The sequence below is a fragment of the Crotalus tigris genome, unplaced genomic scaffold (assembly GCF_016545835.1).
Source record: "Crotalus tigris isolate CLP2741 ecotype Arizona unplaced genomic scaffold, ASM1654583v1 scf7180000019784.587516, whole genome shotgun sequence".
Classification (NCBI taxonomy): Eukaryota; Metazoa; Chordata; class Lepidosauria; order Squamata; family Viperidae; genus Crotalus; species Crotalus tigris.
In genome coordinates, this window is record NW_024097706.1 from 94,950 (window position 1) to 110,929 (window position 15,980).

Here is a 15,980-nt window from a genome sequence, read left to right on the forward strand (position 1 = left end):
CACCAAATACTAATGTATACATTGTCTATTCAGTCTTAGAGACGAAAGAGTTTTGAAATATTATTTTACTTTATTAATAATTTGCCTGTGCCTTTAGTCAAAATGTGTAAAATTTATGCGACAATGACAAAGAACAGTTAAAAACCATACTTATGTGTATTTGAAAAAGAATTCAGAAGTTATAGAACATGGAACTGAGAAATTCAATAATAAATACTTAATGAACTTATCCCACAATTACCAAATGAATACATTATTCAAGAAACATATTGTATAAATTCTTACATATATTTTACAAATATTTAGAACATACCCACTGAGACTGGCAGGGATTTCAAATGTAATTTCCACATATGTAACAGTGAGCAGTTTTGAGTATATTCAATTACAATTAAATAAAATTTTTCAGAAAATCCATTTTTCTGAAATCCTGCAAAAAAAAAAAAAAAAAAAAATTCAGTACAACACAGCAATTAAGAATTTCTCCAGCTGTTTACTGTTGCTCCTTTGTATGTTATGCCAATTTTAAATATGTGAAATTATCGAATTTTTACAGATTTAATCACATGTTGTCAAGAACATTCAGGTTAGTTTATTTAAGATAGTCATCTTTTGAAGACACAGATAATCCTGTTCAGAAGCTGTAATCTAGCACTTGCATTTGGAAACATGTTCATACTGATCAGAACTTAATTACAGGTAGTCTTCAACTTATAACAAATTGTTTAGTGATTATAATAATAATAGTAGTAAAGTTGGAAGGGACCTTGGAGGTCATCTAGTCCAACCCCCTGCTCGGGCAGGAAACCCTACACCATTTCGGACAAATGGCTGTCCAGTCTCTTCTTAAAAACTTCCAGTGTTGGAGCATTTACTGCTTCTGGAGGCAAGCTGTTCCACTGATTAATTGTTCTCACTGTCAGGAAGTTTCTCCTTAGTTCTAGGTTGCTTCTCTCCTTGATTAGTTTCCACCCGTTGCTTCTTGTCCTGCCTTCAGGTGCTTTGGAAAATAGCTTAATTCCCTCTTCTTTATGGCAGCCCCTGAGATATTGGAATACTGTTATTGTTTGAAATTACAACAGTAATTATAGTTCTCTACAGTTTATAATTCAAAAGTCTTCTTGGAACTAGTGGTACAACTACAGTAGTCCAAAGGCATCAATGGGACTTAATGTCCGTTATCAGATTAGATTAAATTTATCAAATTAACATTATTAAACAGAACTCTATCTAGTGAAAATTGGCCTTGTTAAAGTTAATGTATGAACTCCTCACAGATGGTTAATATTATTATGTTATGTTGTATGCAGGGCCTACTTTAAGGGTTGTGAAATAGTTGATATAGAGTTCAATGACCAACACTGAAAAATAAAATAAAATTTCACCCATGTTACTCCCTTTGTATATTTCTAAATGTTTTTTTTTAAAAACTATAAACGATATAGATGAGAAAAGTGCAACTGGTTCAAAAACAACATAAGCATTTCAAAGGTACAATCACAAACTGTCAGACCCAAAGTGGCTGAGACTGTTTTAAATTTTTTGTTTCTATGTTTATTATTTTTAAATTGCAAAGCTAAAACATAAACCTTTAAAATAATTAACTCCTGAACACATAGAGATCACAAATGCTCTCAGAAATACTCAGGCAAAAAACATTTTCCACATAAAAACCCAAATCCCACATTTGCACTAAATGTAAAAAAACATAATAAATATCATTTGATGCTGAAAATAAGTTTATAATACCAATTGGATATAGAGCAAGTGAGATTAAAGGAAAACAAAGTATGAATTGGCTACATTGCCTGCCTATAAGATTCTAAATCACAACTAAACAATTCGTGGCTTAGCATATTTTGCTGCTACATGAAATTTGCATTGAGATTGCAGCTAAAACTGATAACAATCTGATAATTTTCTAATTATGCACAGAGCATTATCTTTAATTTAGTCCAGAAGTCAATGTGATTTGAGAAAGGAGCTGCTGTAGCTGTTGGACCAATTTTAAAAACACTAACAGCAGCAACCTGCAGCACAGGGTATGTCTATATTTACATTCAGAGGAAAATCAGTTGCTTCTTCCTATTTATACTTCTCATTTTTGACTAATGTGTAGCACATGGTAAGAGGGAGGATAAAATGATTGTACTATTTCAGATTATAGACAAAAGCAACTTCTGAAGTTTCCTTCATAATAAACTCTTCATAAACATAAAACTTATATAGCAAGGCACCAACTAAAAATGGATATTTGTCCCAGAAGGACAACTCCTCCTTCTCCTCCCATGGAAATTCTTTTCTTTTCTTTTCAACTCAAGGATTTTTAACAATGACATATTTAATTTTTAATCAGAAGTTGTACAATCCTCTCTGTTCTCATTGTTCTATTTGGTTAGGCTCACACCCATACATCCTTCTTTCTTGTTGATAATTATTGCAGTTTTACATAAGAATAACATATTGAGTTTGGTAATATTTGCCTGGTGTGACTCTTTTTCTATGTTGTTTGAATAAAAATGAACTTAGGAAGGAGGAAATCTTTGACAGACATGCCTAATATCTAGGATATTGAATCTTTTTTAAGTGAAAAAATTTATTTATATTATTAAAATTTCTATCTTTCTGTTCCCAAAGTGCACAAGAGAAATTGCAAGTTATAAAATCTAAAAATAAAACACAGCAATTAAAATTAGGGATCAAATTGTATATATCAACACTTTCCCATTTCAAAGAAAAGGTAGAATTAAAACTCTTATTTGTATCTAAATTATTCATATTTTAGTGTAGAAAAAGAAATGTCTGTATCTGATTATAAAATGTATTATTTTACTACAAACATAATGTTACAAGCCAAAGTGCTTATTACACAATACATTTTATACATTATACTTACCAGGATCAAGTAGTATTGCCTCTTTTTCTGAGAATCTATTCTCAAGTTTATTCGTAATGAAATCTTCTTGAAAAACATGAAGTAGCTGCATTTTCTCACCATGCTAAATTAAAAACAGGTACATTTTAAATATAATAAACAGAGTGGCAACAATCTAAATACAGTAAAAAAAAGATTCAAGTTAATTAGTTTATGATATAAAATATTAAATACTTAGCTAACAATAAACACTTGGGGACTTTCGCTTCCGGATCATGGCACTTTCAGCCATACAAAGAGCTGTCGCTCTTTGTTGGCTGTTTTCTCTCTACCGGTAGACACTTATGCGGATCTTAAATCACCCTAGAGGGGTGACCACCGTCAAGGAGGCTTTTGCTCGGCTGCCATGGAGCAGCGGCTCCCCCTACAGTCCGAGCTAACTCCGTAGGGCCAATGGAGAAGATCGGTCAGTAAAATGGCCGATCACTTTGCTGTGCTAGCTGAAGTCAGAAAATCATCTAAGCATAAAGAACCACCGTGGTAAATCCGGGTGAGACCCTTCCTCCCTCTCTCCATTCTGAACTATTTTTCCTGCAAAGAGCTTGCTTTTTGGATGACTTCCCTGTTTTAAAAAAGCAACTTCAGTCTGTTTGAGGAATAATAATAATAATAATAATAATAATAATAATAATAATAATAATAATAATAATCCCCCAGTGAGGCACTACCTTGACGTGGTTGTGGGGCTTGTGTACTCTGAGGAAGATGAGAGCTATGCCAGAGGTTCAACCATACTGGACAGGTCTCATCAGAGGAGTCAGACAAAGAGTGTCTCTCCCATAAAAAATATGGTGAGACGTAAATTTCAGAATGCCATACCGGCTCGGACGTCGCCCGGGTTAACAAGGTCCGCGCTAGATATTGGAGTTCCTGGATATCTGGTGAAAAATGGGTTACAGGACTCAGGACTGTTGGCTGAGCAACCAGGGCCAGCAGCTGCAGAACTACTGGAAGAAAAGGTGTTTACCCGTCGCAGATACACAGTGATGGAAAACAAAGAAATAATGATCTGTTACTACAGATCAAGTCCAACAAGACGAGGATATCTAAAACGAATGCACCAATTCTGGAAAGAACAGCATCCAGAATCAGAAATAACAGAACAGAGACTAGCAGATCAACGCCGATTTATAACACGAAATAAAGTATTCACAGAAACAGAATTGGACGAACTGCAAAGGTTTACCCAGGGCAAAGAAATCAAAGCCTTACCAGAAGTAATTCAGAATGTAGAGGCAAACCAGGGGGAGTTGGCAGTGAAGGAATCCAGCAGAGATATACAACTGTTCTCATTTGGAAACCAGGCACCTCTTCCTCAGGAAGAACAAAACCCTCTAACTAAAGAAATAAAAGAATTGAAACAAAGAATAACTGAGCATCTAGAACAGCACAAAAACAACAGAATAAGGCTGCCTGCATTGAAGCTTGTTCCAAAGAAACAGCTAGCACAAGCATTAAAAGATGCAAATACTGCAATAGCAAGTATAAGCACCAATTCACTGCAAGAAACAAACCAACTAATGTACAGCACAGCTGCAGTTATAACAGAATACCTGGGATGTAAAATCAACAAAAAAGAAAAACAAACAAACAGTGCACCAGAAAAATGGAAGGTTAGACTAGAAAATAAGATCAGCAAGTTAAGATCACATGCAAGCAAGCTAGAACAGATGAAAGAAAAGAAGCTGAAGAACAAGAAGACCAAAGAATACCTAATCAAGAAATACCACTTAGAAACAAGGAAGATCAAGGAAGCACTGGAAATAATAAAGCAACAAATAACAGCTATAGCCAGGAAAATCAGTAGATATGAAGCTCGAATTGCAAACTATAGGCAGAACCTCCAATTTCAATCCAATCAGAAACGTTTCTACCAATCCATCAATGGAGAAACTGCAAGGAATCAGTCAGTACCTGACAAGGAAGAAACAGTGCAGTTCTGGAAGCAGATATGGGATAACCCAAAGAAATACAACAAGGATGCGGCTTGGTTAAAAGAGGTGGATGCAAATAAAACAGAAGTTGAAATGAAAGAACTAGTAATAACAACAAAAATGGTAGAAAAAAGAGCAAAGAAAATCAAAAATTGGTCAGCACCAGGTGAAGATGAACTGCATGGGTTTTGGTTGAAACATCTAACTGTTATACACCCACTCATTGCCAAGCAGTTCAACAATATACTACAAGGAGGAGAAATTGAAAAGTGGCTAACAACTGGGAAAACCTACCTAATAATGAAAAATCCAGCAAAAGGGGCAACACCAGGTAACTACAGGCCAATTACCTGCTTACCAACAACTTCAAATTACTAACTGGTGTGGTAGCTGATGCAGTACAACAGCATCTAGTTGAAAACAATCTCTTTCCACCTGAGCAGAAAGGAAACCGCCCCAATAGCAGAGGAACAAAAGATCAACTCCTAATAGACAAAATGATCTTGGAAAACTGCAAGAGAAGGAAGACCAACCTGAATGTGGCATGGATTGACTACAAAAAGGCATTTGACTCTCTGCCACATGATTGGATAATCAAGTGCCTAGAAATAACAGGAGTCAGTAGAAACATCAGAAAATTTGTGCAAAGATCGATGGCACAATGGAAGACACAGTTGCAGATCAATGGTGAAAAGCTGGGAGAGGTTAATATCAAGAGAGGAATATTTCAAGGAGATTCATTATCACCATTACTATTTGTTATTGCACTGTTTCCTCTGTCAACAATACTGAATAACTCAGGACATGGCTATCAAACATCAAAAACATCTGCTAGACTATCCCACCTCCTTTACATGGATGATCTGAAGCTGTATGGAAAAACATCATCTGAAATAGAATCGCTGCTCAACACTGTCCGTATATATAGCCAAGATATTGTAATGGAGTTTGGCTTGGACAAATGTGCCACACTTACTATCAAACAAGGAAAAATAGTGAAAACTGAAGGAATCAAGATGCCCCACGAAAATAACATTAAGAGTCTGGATGAGGAAGAGTACTACAAATACTTGGGTATCCTTCAAGCTGACAACATCAAGCACACTGAAGTCAAGAAAAAGATTAGAGGTGAATACATCAAGAGAGTGAAGAAGATCTTAAAATCCAAACTCAATGGAGGAAATACCATAAAGGCAATCAACACCTGGGCAATCCCAGTCATTAGGTACACAGCTGGAATAGTGGACTGGACTCAAGCAGAACTAAAAGCAATGGATAGGCAGACCAGAAAAATAATGACAATGAATCATGCCCTTCATCCACGCAGTGACATTGATAGACTTTATCTACCAAGGCAAATAGGTGGGCGTGGAATGCTACAAGTACATCAGATGGTTGAAGAAGAAAAAATGGCTTTGGAAGAATATCTGAAGAACAATGATGAAGATGCACTGAAATTAGTATATCAGGAAGGCTTACTAACTACTGGAGAGACCAAACTGGCCTACAAGAAAGACCAAATGAAGAACAGAATAGAGGCATGGGAAGACAAAGCACTACATGGCCAATACATTAAAAAAATAGCTGGGAAAGCAGATAATAATAAGACCTGGCAATGGCTAAGAGCAGGAAAATTGAAGAAAGAGACCGAGGGACTAATTCTGGCTGCACAAGACCAAGCCTTAAGGACAAATGCATATAAAGTCAAAATTGAGAAGACAGCAACAGACAGTAAGTGCCGCCTATGCAAAGAAGCTGAAGAAACAGTGGACCACTTGGTAAGCTGTTGCAAGAAGATTGCACAGACTGATTACAAGCAGCGGCATGACAAAGTAGCAACAATGGTGCATTGGAAGATCTGCAAAAAATATCATTTGCCTGTAAGCAAAAACTGGTGGGATCATAAAATAGAGAAAGTCATAGAAAATGATAAAATTAAACTGCTCTGGGACTTCAGAATTCAAACAGACAAGCACCTGCAACATAACACCCCAGACTTAACAATTGTCGATAAGAAAGACAAAAAAGTCTGGATAGTGGACGTGGCAGTGCCTGGAGACAGCAGAATAGAAGAGAAAGAACTGGAGAAGATAACAAAATACAAAGACCTACAAATAGAAATAGAAAGACTGTGGCAAAAGCAAGCAAGGGTAGTACCAATAGTCATAGGCTCCTTGGGTGCAATCCCAAAACAACTGGAGCACCACTTGAACACCATTGGCATTGACAAATTCGCTATTAGTCAATTGCAAAAGGCGGCCTTATTAGGAACTGCTTCCATCCTGCGACGATATCTGTAATACCATCAAACATCCACATCTGCCTATCCCAGGTCCTGGGTAAGGACTCGATAGGTAGACAAAATGCCAAATCCAGTCTGAACATCTGGCTGACTGTGCGATGATTGATAATAATAATAATAATAATTATAATAATACTTTAAACAAAACTATAGAACAGCACTTATTATATTTTGAACCTTTTGGATATTGGGCATCCCTGGAAAGATTCCTAATTTAGAGCATTATTTTACTTACTATACTGAAGATATTTGTTTTTTTCTGTCTCTTTCGTTGTCATTCTTAATGAGATAAAGGCTTTTAACGTGCAAAGAAAAAGCTTTCTGTAGCTTACTGAGGACATCTTGTGGCGAAAATAGTGTTTGGAGAACACTACTTCAGGAATTAATAAGAAAAAAAGATAAAGGATTGGAAACAGCTGTGGGTTGTGTTTGTGATTTAAAAATTGTGGAGGCGGATGTATATGGACTCTTAATAAATATAGTTTCCACAAAAACTTTAAAAGACTCTTTTACTATGGAAATAGAAGACTTTTACCCACAGCTTGACTATGAGCTGATATTGGAAAAAATATTGGAAATGACAGAGGAGATGAAGTTATGGAGAAAAACGAAAGGTTATTTTGCAGAACCACAAGCTGAGCCTCAAACTTTAAAAGATCAACCTATAGGCCAAGAAGAAGCCAATATGCAACAGTATACACAATCTGAGATGGAAGAAGAAGTTACTGATCAATTGAATTCTGGACTGGATTATGAGCTGATATTGGAAAAAATATTGGAAATGCCAGAGGAGATGAAGTCATGGAGAAAAACTAAAGACCATCTTCTAGAATCACAAGCTGAGCCCCAAATTTTAAAAGACCAATCTACAGGCCAGGAAGAAGCTTATATGCAACAGTGTACACAATTTGAGATGGAAAAACTCACTGATCAATTGAACTTTAGAAAAATTCTGGACCCAAAATCCCAGATTGAGACCTTAAATAACTACTCTATAAATCAACTAACTACTAAGAGGAGGATATTTCACAAGTCTATGTACAAATGGAGAACTTCAAAGATAAAAATAATGACTATAAATGAAGTTCTCCCATTGCCAAAATTAACAGGAATTGATAGCCAGACGCGATTGATTGAAAGTTATGACAACCTGGATAATCAAGCTGAAATTATAATATAGAATAAAATGGGGTATACTGCATATATGATACTGGAAGAAGGGGAAGAGAATTTTGATCAGATCGATTTGTTGATAAACATTAGTACTCAAATATTGAGATTTGATAACATAGAAACGACATTACGGAAACCAGCTTGGTATAGAAAAAAAGCCAGAGTGATTTAAAATTTTAATTATTGGGTCAAAAAGTCTTTAGAAATTTGGATTGATTTGACAATCTAATTAAGTAAATGAAAGCAGTAAGATAATAATTGGTATAATAATATGTTTGTCTTAGATACGATAGTTAATTTGGTTGAGAGTTAAATTTTACCTAACAGGTCGAAATGATTTTTTTTGTTATTTTTACTCAGTTTATATAGCAAACTATTTTGTAATAGCAGAAAATTAGAGAGATCTATGATAAGAGAAGAAAGGGTATCAATTAATGATGTATTAAATTAAGAGATGGGATATATGTGAAAATATTAAAATGTTATTCTTGGAATATTATGTGTGTTGTAGAAGGGATACCCAAAATTTTATTAATATGTTTAAGATCAATTGGAATATTTTAATTGAAATTAGTGGAGCTTAAAAGCAGGAGTGATTTATGTAGATGTAATATTAGGGATGATTCTGTGGATTGATTGAATTTTAAGAAGAAATAGATTAAACTAAATTTGTTATATCATGTGAGGAAATAGAGGGGAGAATTTTTTTTAAGGTATTTTTTTAGTTTTATATATATATGACTTGTTTTGTTATGATTGATTACCCTTTCACCACGGTGTTTTCCTGAGCACTTTGATGTTAAAATTTAAAAAAAACAATCAAATGTATATTAAAAAAATAAAATAAACACTTGGCTAACATTGTTTTTTGCTGGCTTTTATTCATCAATATTTTATTGAAGAAATAAAGCATAATGAGATAAAATAATGGTAATACTTACCAGCTCTGTAATAGAATTCAGTTCTACAATGCAACCAGGTCTAGCTGTAGATTGCTGACTTATGATGTTAAAAAATTTGCCAACGTATTTCTGCAGTTAGTAACAAAGCCAGTAATTAATTGTCATGTAATTATATTAATTTCACTAATTTCTTCATTTTGATTTACTGACTCTGTTTAATACAATTAGCCATAGTATATTATTAGGAACTACTTTTTGTACCAACAACCTAGTAATTCCTTATAGCAACAAAACTAACTTTATTGACCTATTTGCTTCTTGTTTTGTTTTGTGTATGCAATGCTTAAGTGAATCAAAATGAATAAAGTATTTTGCACATCATGGAATATTTAATCAACTAATTAAACATAGATTAAGTAAAATCACAATTTACCTTATACAATCACATTTTACCTTATAAAAACAAGGACAAACCATAATTGCCTTTTCTTTTCTTTTTTACTTGACTATAACCAGAAGGCTATAAAACCTATTTATTTATTTAAATTTATAGTTGCCGAACTCCAATGGATTCTAACAGACATTGAGGTGATGCTGGATACTCCTATCTTCTCTACTGAATTTTGTTTTCATGTTACTTTTTAATTTTGTGCACTGCCCAGAATTGAGCAGCAGCAAAATTGAACATATAAAATAAGATAATGTTCAAGAATTTTAATTCCTAAAAAACCACCTTCAAGATGCTTTTGTCCAGAGAGAGTGTTAGAAAGAGAAGGTAAGAGAGAAGAGAAAAAAGGGAAAAAGGTATGTGCCACTATTGCAAAAGGTAAACTTTCAAAGCAGATTTTTAGCAAGTAGCCTTCAATGAGAATGTGTAGTATCTTTACACTGGTGAGTATATATGGAGTATAAAAGTGATTTTACAAAATAGATGTCACTATTATTATGAACAAATCAGAAAGTATTCATTTAGCGGAAGGCAAACTGCTACACTGCAATAATTCAATAGAACTTTTTGGAGTTATTTTTGGCAGAGAGGTATACAGATAACCTTCCAAACCTTAGCTCCAGTCATTCATGGAGCATATTATTTTTAAGAATGGTAATGAGACCCATCTGGATCCCACAGAAATTCTTGTAAGTAAAGATGATACTGGTTGTTGATAACAGCTTCCTTTTTGTATTACAAAAAAAAAAATCACGTTAACTAACAAACTGGCAGGCATCAAGAGTATCAGGTCATCTTTCCTTCTCTGCATTAAACTTCCACTTTTGATGGAATTTGGAAATGAAAATTAAAATAAACAATTAACTCAGGCACAATGTAATATATTTAACTTTATTCTAAATTTTCAAAGTCTGTGAAGGCAGCAAATCATCTGGGAAATAAGAATAATTAAACCCACTACTGTTGATAATGGTTTTAATTAATTTTATATATGACAGTTTTTAGTTCATAGTTTAAGCAATTATAAGACTACTCACTGTCTTTTTGAAAAAATCAAAATGATTTTATTAAGAATGTCTATCCTTAAAAAATAAAAATAGAACACTGACACTAATTCTGCTAATAATGAAATACTGGAACTGGGAAATAAAATTATACGATGATAGCAATTTATTCTCCTTGTACTTAATACACTTTAATAAGTTTTTAAAGATATTCTTACTCTTGAAATGATCATGATGAACATACTTCAACATTGGTGGTTTACAGATTATATACTTCAGCAGTAATACAGTATGGTTAAGATGCCTAAAATAATATACTCATGCAACATTGCCCAAGTCTCCATTTATTTAAACCTATCCTACTCAAGAAAAAGATATGGTAGTTTCTTCAGAGGTTCTATGATTCTGAGATTAGAAAATATTTCTCATAAATCAAAATTAATTTTCTGGTTAAATGAACAGATAGGTAAAATAAGTATATCTGGCAATATTACGACTGTAGTTGGGCTTTACTTACAGAAATTCCTGGATTTGACAGTTCACAGAGTAGCTTTTTGGCATCTATTATGGCTTGATAGAGTCTCAAATGTTGTCCATCACTTGCAACAAAACAAGCACTTGGTGAATTACAGTATGCATCTAAAGACAATTAGAAAAATATAACTCTAAAAAAAGAATTCTAATACTTTCATCCTATGTTTTTTTCAGATATGAAGAGCTTAATAAAGGTTATGTAGCTGTACATATCTGAACATGCTTCAGAGAGGCAGTTTAAAGGAGTTGCTGACAAATATTATATGAGAATCCCCAAGAATCTCCTGTAAATGTTGTACAACCATAGATTATTTTCTATAATATATACCAATTTTACTTATAAGGAAGAGAACATACCTAAGCAGTAACTAGGTATGAGGCAAGGCAACCATGCCACATTTGAAAAAGCAGATACATGAAGAGAATTTATTCTTGCAAGTTCAGAAACTCCACCAGAAAAAGACAGTGGGCCAACTGGATCAACTCTCCAGAGGATAAGTTCACTGTAAACAGCAGTAAGATCCTGAGATGCGCAGGCAGAACTTTTATTTTGATGTTCTGGAGATATCTCTTTTGTGCTATCAACAACTGGTATCCTCACTGCATTGTGATGAGAGGTTGTGAGTAGCAATGGAAGTACTGAATGGCAAGCCAAGTCATTAAGATGGAAACGATGTCCACAGTACCGTGATTTGTGGCAAATACTGAGAACATTTGAAAAAGCAGATTCCTCTGCAAAGCTGACTAGCCATTGGTTTAGAGATCCATCTGCATGCTTAGAAATCATCATAACATTTGGGGTGAAGATGCTCAGCTTTACATTGTTGGATGATTTATTATGACCTGAGGAAATTAACATAGAGCAGGAGCGACCAAGGCTAGATGGTTTTTGTTTGCCTTGCTGAAGAGCAAGGTCAACATTTTTTGTACAAGCATACATCACTATACTTCTGCAAAGTGAATTTGCATCACCAGTAGGAAAGGCAACAGGAATCCTTGAAACAAATGACACCTAAAAATATTTTTAAAAGAAGAGAGAGAAAGTTCAGAATCAAGCTTCCAAAACAATTATATTTTTAAATACATAGTACCTGGAAATTTGTAGTACCTGTACTTGACGAAACATGCCTGGTTGATATTCATCTAGCCAATCAACATGCCATACGAGCAATGATCCATCCATAGGATGAATACTAAACAGCATGTCTGCATTTTTATTCCATTCAGCTAATTGTATTTCAATTTCATGATCAATAACATTTGAAGACAAGGGAATGGAGCTTGAATTTAAAACTGGAAATTCTTTCTGTTCTTGATTTCTTCTATGTTCTTCTCTACTGTCATCAGTTTCTAGTAGAATTATATAAAAAGTGAAGAGGTTTATAAATCAAAACATACTTAAATCTAGGGGTAAGAGGGTTTTTGAGTTTCTCTGAAACAATCCTAGCAAAAGACATCACCATAATTACCGGTAGATATAAATTAGTTAGATATGATTAAACATTCTTCTTGAAATAACTATAGAATTCAAAATGTTACATTTCATTTCATAAAACCCTTTGTTAGGGTAGTATTTATTTGCCCAATGAAGCCATGCTGTGTAGGAAATCATTTTCTATTGAAGATTTATTCATAACTTCACATGTTAAGAATTTCCACCTGTTCTGACTTCTGGTCTTGTGCAGTAGCGCAGCAGCCAAGGGATTTCGGGGCTCTGTGCCCTTTGGCTGAATTTCTTCCTGTTAGGGAACCCTAAATGGGCCAGAAGCCGCCCCGAAAAGGCGGCAAAGGAGGAGGAAGTCCTGCGGACCATGGAGAGATGGCAGTCGACCCGATCGGTCCAGCAGAAGCCTTCTAGAAACCAACAGAAGAAAGGCTAGCCTAACTTCAGAGTCTAGCCCAAGCTACAAGCAACCGAAGTCAAAAGCACCATTTTAAGCTGATTGTAAACAGTGCGTTTAAATCTGGGTAAGATCATCAATTTTCTCTATCCTTAACTTTCCTGGAAAAAAAATTCCCAAGAAGCAAAAAACCTCCTAACGTGAAGGAGGGGGATTTTTGCCTCACCCTTTTACTAACAGAAGCGGTGAATTAAACCTTTTACGGAGGACCAAAACATACAGAAATGAAATGAAATGAATATAAAACCTAAATTTGGAATTGTTGAATGGTTAAGATTCTTATTTTAAAGGCAATTTTCTATTTTGATAATTTGAAAAATAAACTGGTGCTGACATCTAGTGGTGGATAAAGACTATGACAGCTATCGCTTTTATACAGGACTTGGCAAAATCTGGAAAAAACTAATCTGTGCTTGTGACCTTCAAAGCTATAACAATAGAGAACAGCTGTGACAAAAAAAGAAAGAAAACAATTTGGGTTGCAGACAAAGAGAGGATTATAAACTTCAGGAAACCTTTTTGGATTATAAATATCTACTAAACAATGACTCTAACACTATTTGCAGAGAAAAGAATACCTTGATTCTTGACCACTATGGAAAATGAGACTTGCAGAAAGAACTTATCAAGAAAAAATAAATACTTTTCAAGAGGAGACATATGAGATGCTGTAATTAATTCAAACAATGACTTCAAACCACAAAGAAATCCAAAATAACTTTGAAAACATACACCAATTCATCTCCAATTTAACTTTACAACAAAAAAATCCTCAGGAAATAATAAAAGAGAAGGAGCAGATAAAACAGATAAATGAACACAAATTTGAGGATAGAGATTCAAAGATGGAACATAACACAACAAAGAAGTATGATTTAACCAAGTGGAAAAAAATACAAGAAATATTGGTTTTGGAAAAGGTAACTTATACTTTAAGACTACAAGACAAGTTTGAGGATAAGAAAAAGACTGGTCAAAATGGATTGCAGAGACATCAGGAATACCACTAAAACTGGAGAGACAAAAAATGATAAGAGATAGAGAGAAAAAGAAAGATTTTCAACAACATGAAAGAGCAAATGCCTCTTACAAAGATATTGTACTTGACTTATTTTTTATATCTACAGTGACACCCGCAAGAATATGGAAAGACTCTTTGATGCAACAGAACATATTGATTAAAGGTATTGGACAAAAGAAGGCCAAAGTGAAAATTAAGAAAATAGATGCTGGGACTTATCAGAGAGAATATTTAAAAAAGAAACACCTGTTTGAATATGATTAGAGTAATAGAAAGATTTTGGATATGAATTTTACTTTAAGAGAGAGGAGTCCCTAAAATAATATAGCACTCTCTCTTTCTTCTCTTTTCTTCTCTTATTTCTTGATATGAGTAATATAAAAGAGTTAGAATGGTTTATATATATATATGGACATATTTTAGATATTTAAATGTGATTAATTTTAAGAAAATTACAATGGATTAAAAAATGTTTTGAATAAGAGTTAAAATACTAGACGACTAGATTTATTAAATGGAATATTTAAAGATTAAATATATTTTTAATTATGATAAAAAAAGAATGGAAAGATTTTGGAAATAAATATGTATTAGCTTAGGGGAAACCTGGACTTTCAGTAGTATACTATCTGATAGTAGTATACTATCCCTCTTTACTCTTGTTCTTTCTCTCTCTTTTTTTTTTTTTAGTCTTATTTATTCCTTAAGTAAGGTAACAGTTATGGGATGGTTTACATGAGAAAAAATAGAATCAAATATCTAAATGTATTCAACTTTGAGAAAATCTTAACTAGTAAGAACGTCTTGAATATTGCGGCGAAAACAAATGTAAACAAAAACTGTAAACGAGATCTATGATGAGGCAACCAGAATGACTACATAGAAAAGAAATATTATATTGATGTGATTATTATTTGTGGAAATATTAGAAAAATGTTATATTCAATTGTTATCTATCAAAACAATAAGAATCGTATTAACTTAAGGTTGGTAAAAGAGAACATTACGGGAAGAAGAGGAAATCAAGTAAAGCTATTATGTGGATTATAGATCATAGAAACCAATTGTTAGCGAATGTTTTTTAAATGTAAACCCAGACAACACACTGTTTACCGAATATTAAGGTGACCATGTTAAAAAATTAATAAAATATATTATAAAAAAAAGAATTTCCACCTGTTCTAAGAACTATCTAATTTGCTTTTACTGTATGACAAGAATCCCAACATTTTCAGGAGAGCCAAAAAAATTCTTTGGGCCACCATTATTTAACACAGGAAAAATTTTTCATAATTTTTGAACGTCAAAAATATACCAAATTTCTTATTCTATTTATATTTTTACCTTTCTTTTAATCTCATTTGTTACTAACCATAATAAAGTTTCACAGACACTCATGCAATTAGTACCTCAGTAAATCAGTATGTTAACATTTTATTCATGAAGTACTTCTTCATGGCTGACTCAGGAATTCTGGGAATTGAAGTCCACAAATCTTAAAATTGCCAACTTTGGAGACCCCTGATTTATCATTTTTTTTTAATTATTTGTGTTTTTTAGTATTTTATCTATGTTAAGTAGTCTGAAGTATTTTCTTTATTTCTATTAATTTTCCAGAAAATGTATGTTTTTATTTTATTTAGATACCTTTGCAGTCTCTTACAAATATTGTTTCAAATGCTGATCAGTGATCTTAGAAAAACTACTATGCTAGATTAAATATTTAAATACAGTATTTTGTTATTACATTTAAGCCCTATATGGCACAGAGCCAGCTTCTTTATGGGTATGGTCCAGATCTCTACTATTAAATGTTGTCATTTGAT

General features: G+C 33.5%; 1 protein-coding gene across 4 annotated transcripts in view; it reads right to left on the minus strand.

Annotated features, from left to right (window-relative positions):
- DMXL1 (Dmx like 1) overlaps nt 1–15,980 on the minus strand; it is a 105,401-nt gene that overhangs the window by 69,428 nt on the left and 19,993 nt on the right. For all 4 annotated transcript variants that reach the window (XM_039364527.1, XM_039364526.1, XM_039364523.1 and 1 more), the window contains exons 11-16: nt 12,341–12,582; nt 11,590–12,244; nt 11,216–11,337; nt 9,286–9,375; nt 2,897–2,999; nt 314–430 (exon numbers count right to left, since the gene is read on the minus strand). In XM_039364527.1, coding sequence (XP_039220461.1) covers nt 314–430; nt 2,897–2,999; nt 9,286–9,375; nt 11,216–11,337; nt 11,590–12,244; nt 12,341–12,582 — 1,329 coding nt within the window. The remainder of the gene's footprint in view (nt 1–313; nt 431–2,896; nt 3,000–9,285; nt 9,376–11,215; nt 11,338–11,589; nt 12,245–12,340; nt 12,583–15,980) is intronic.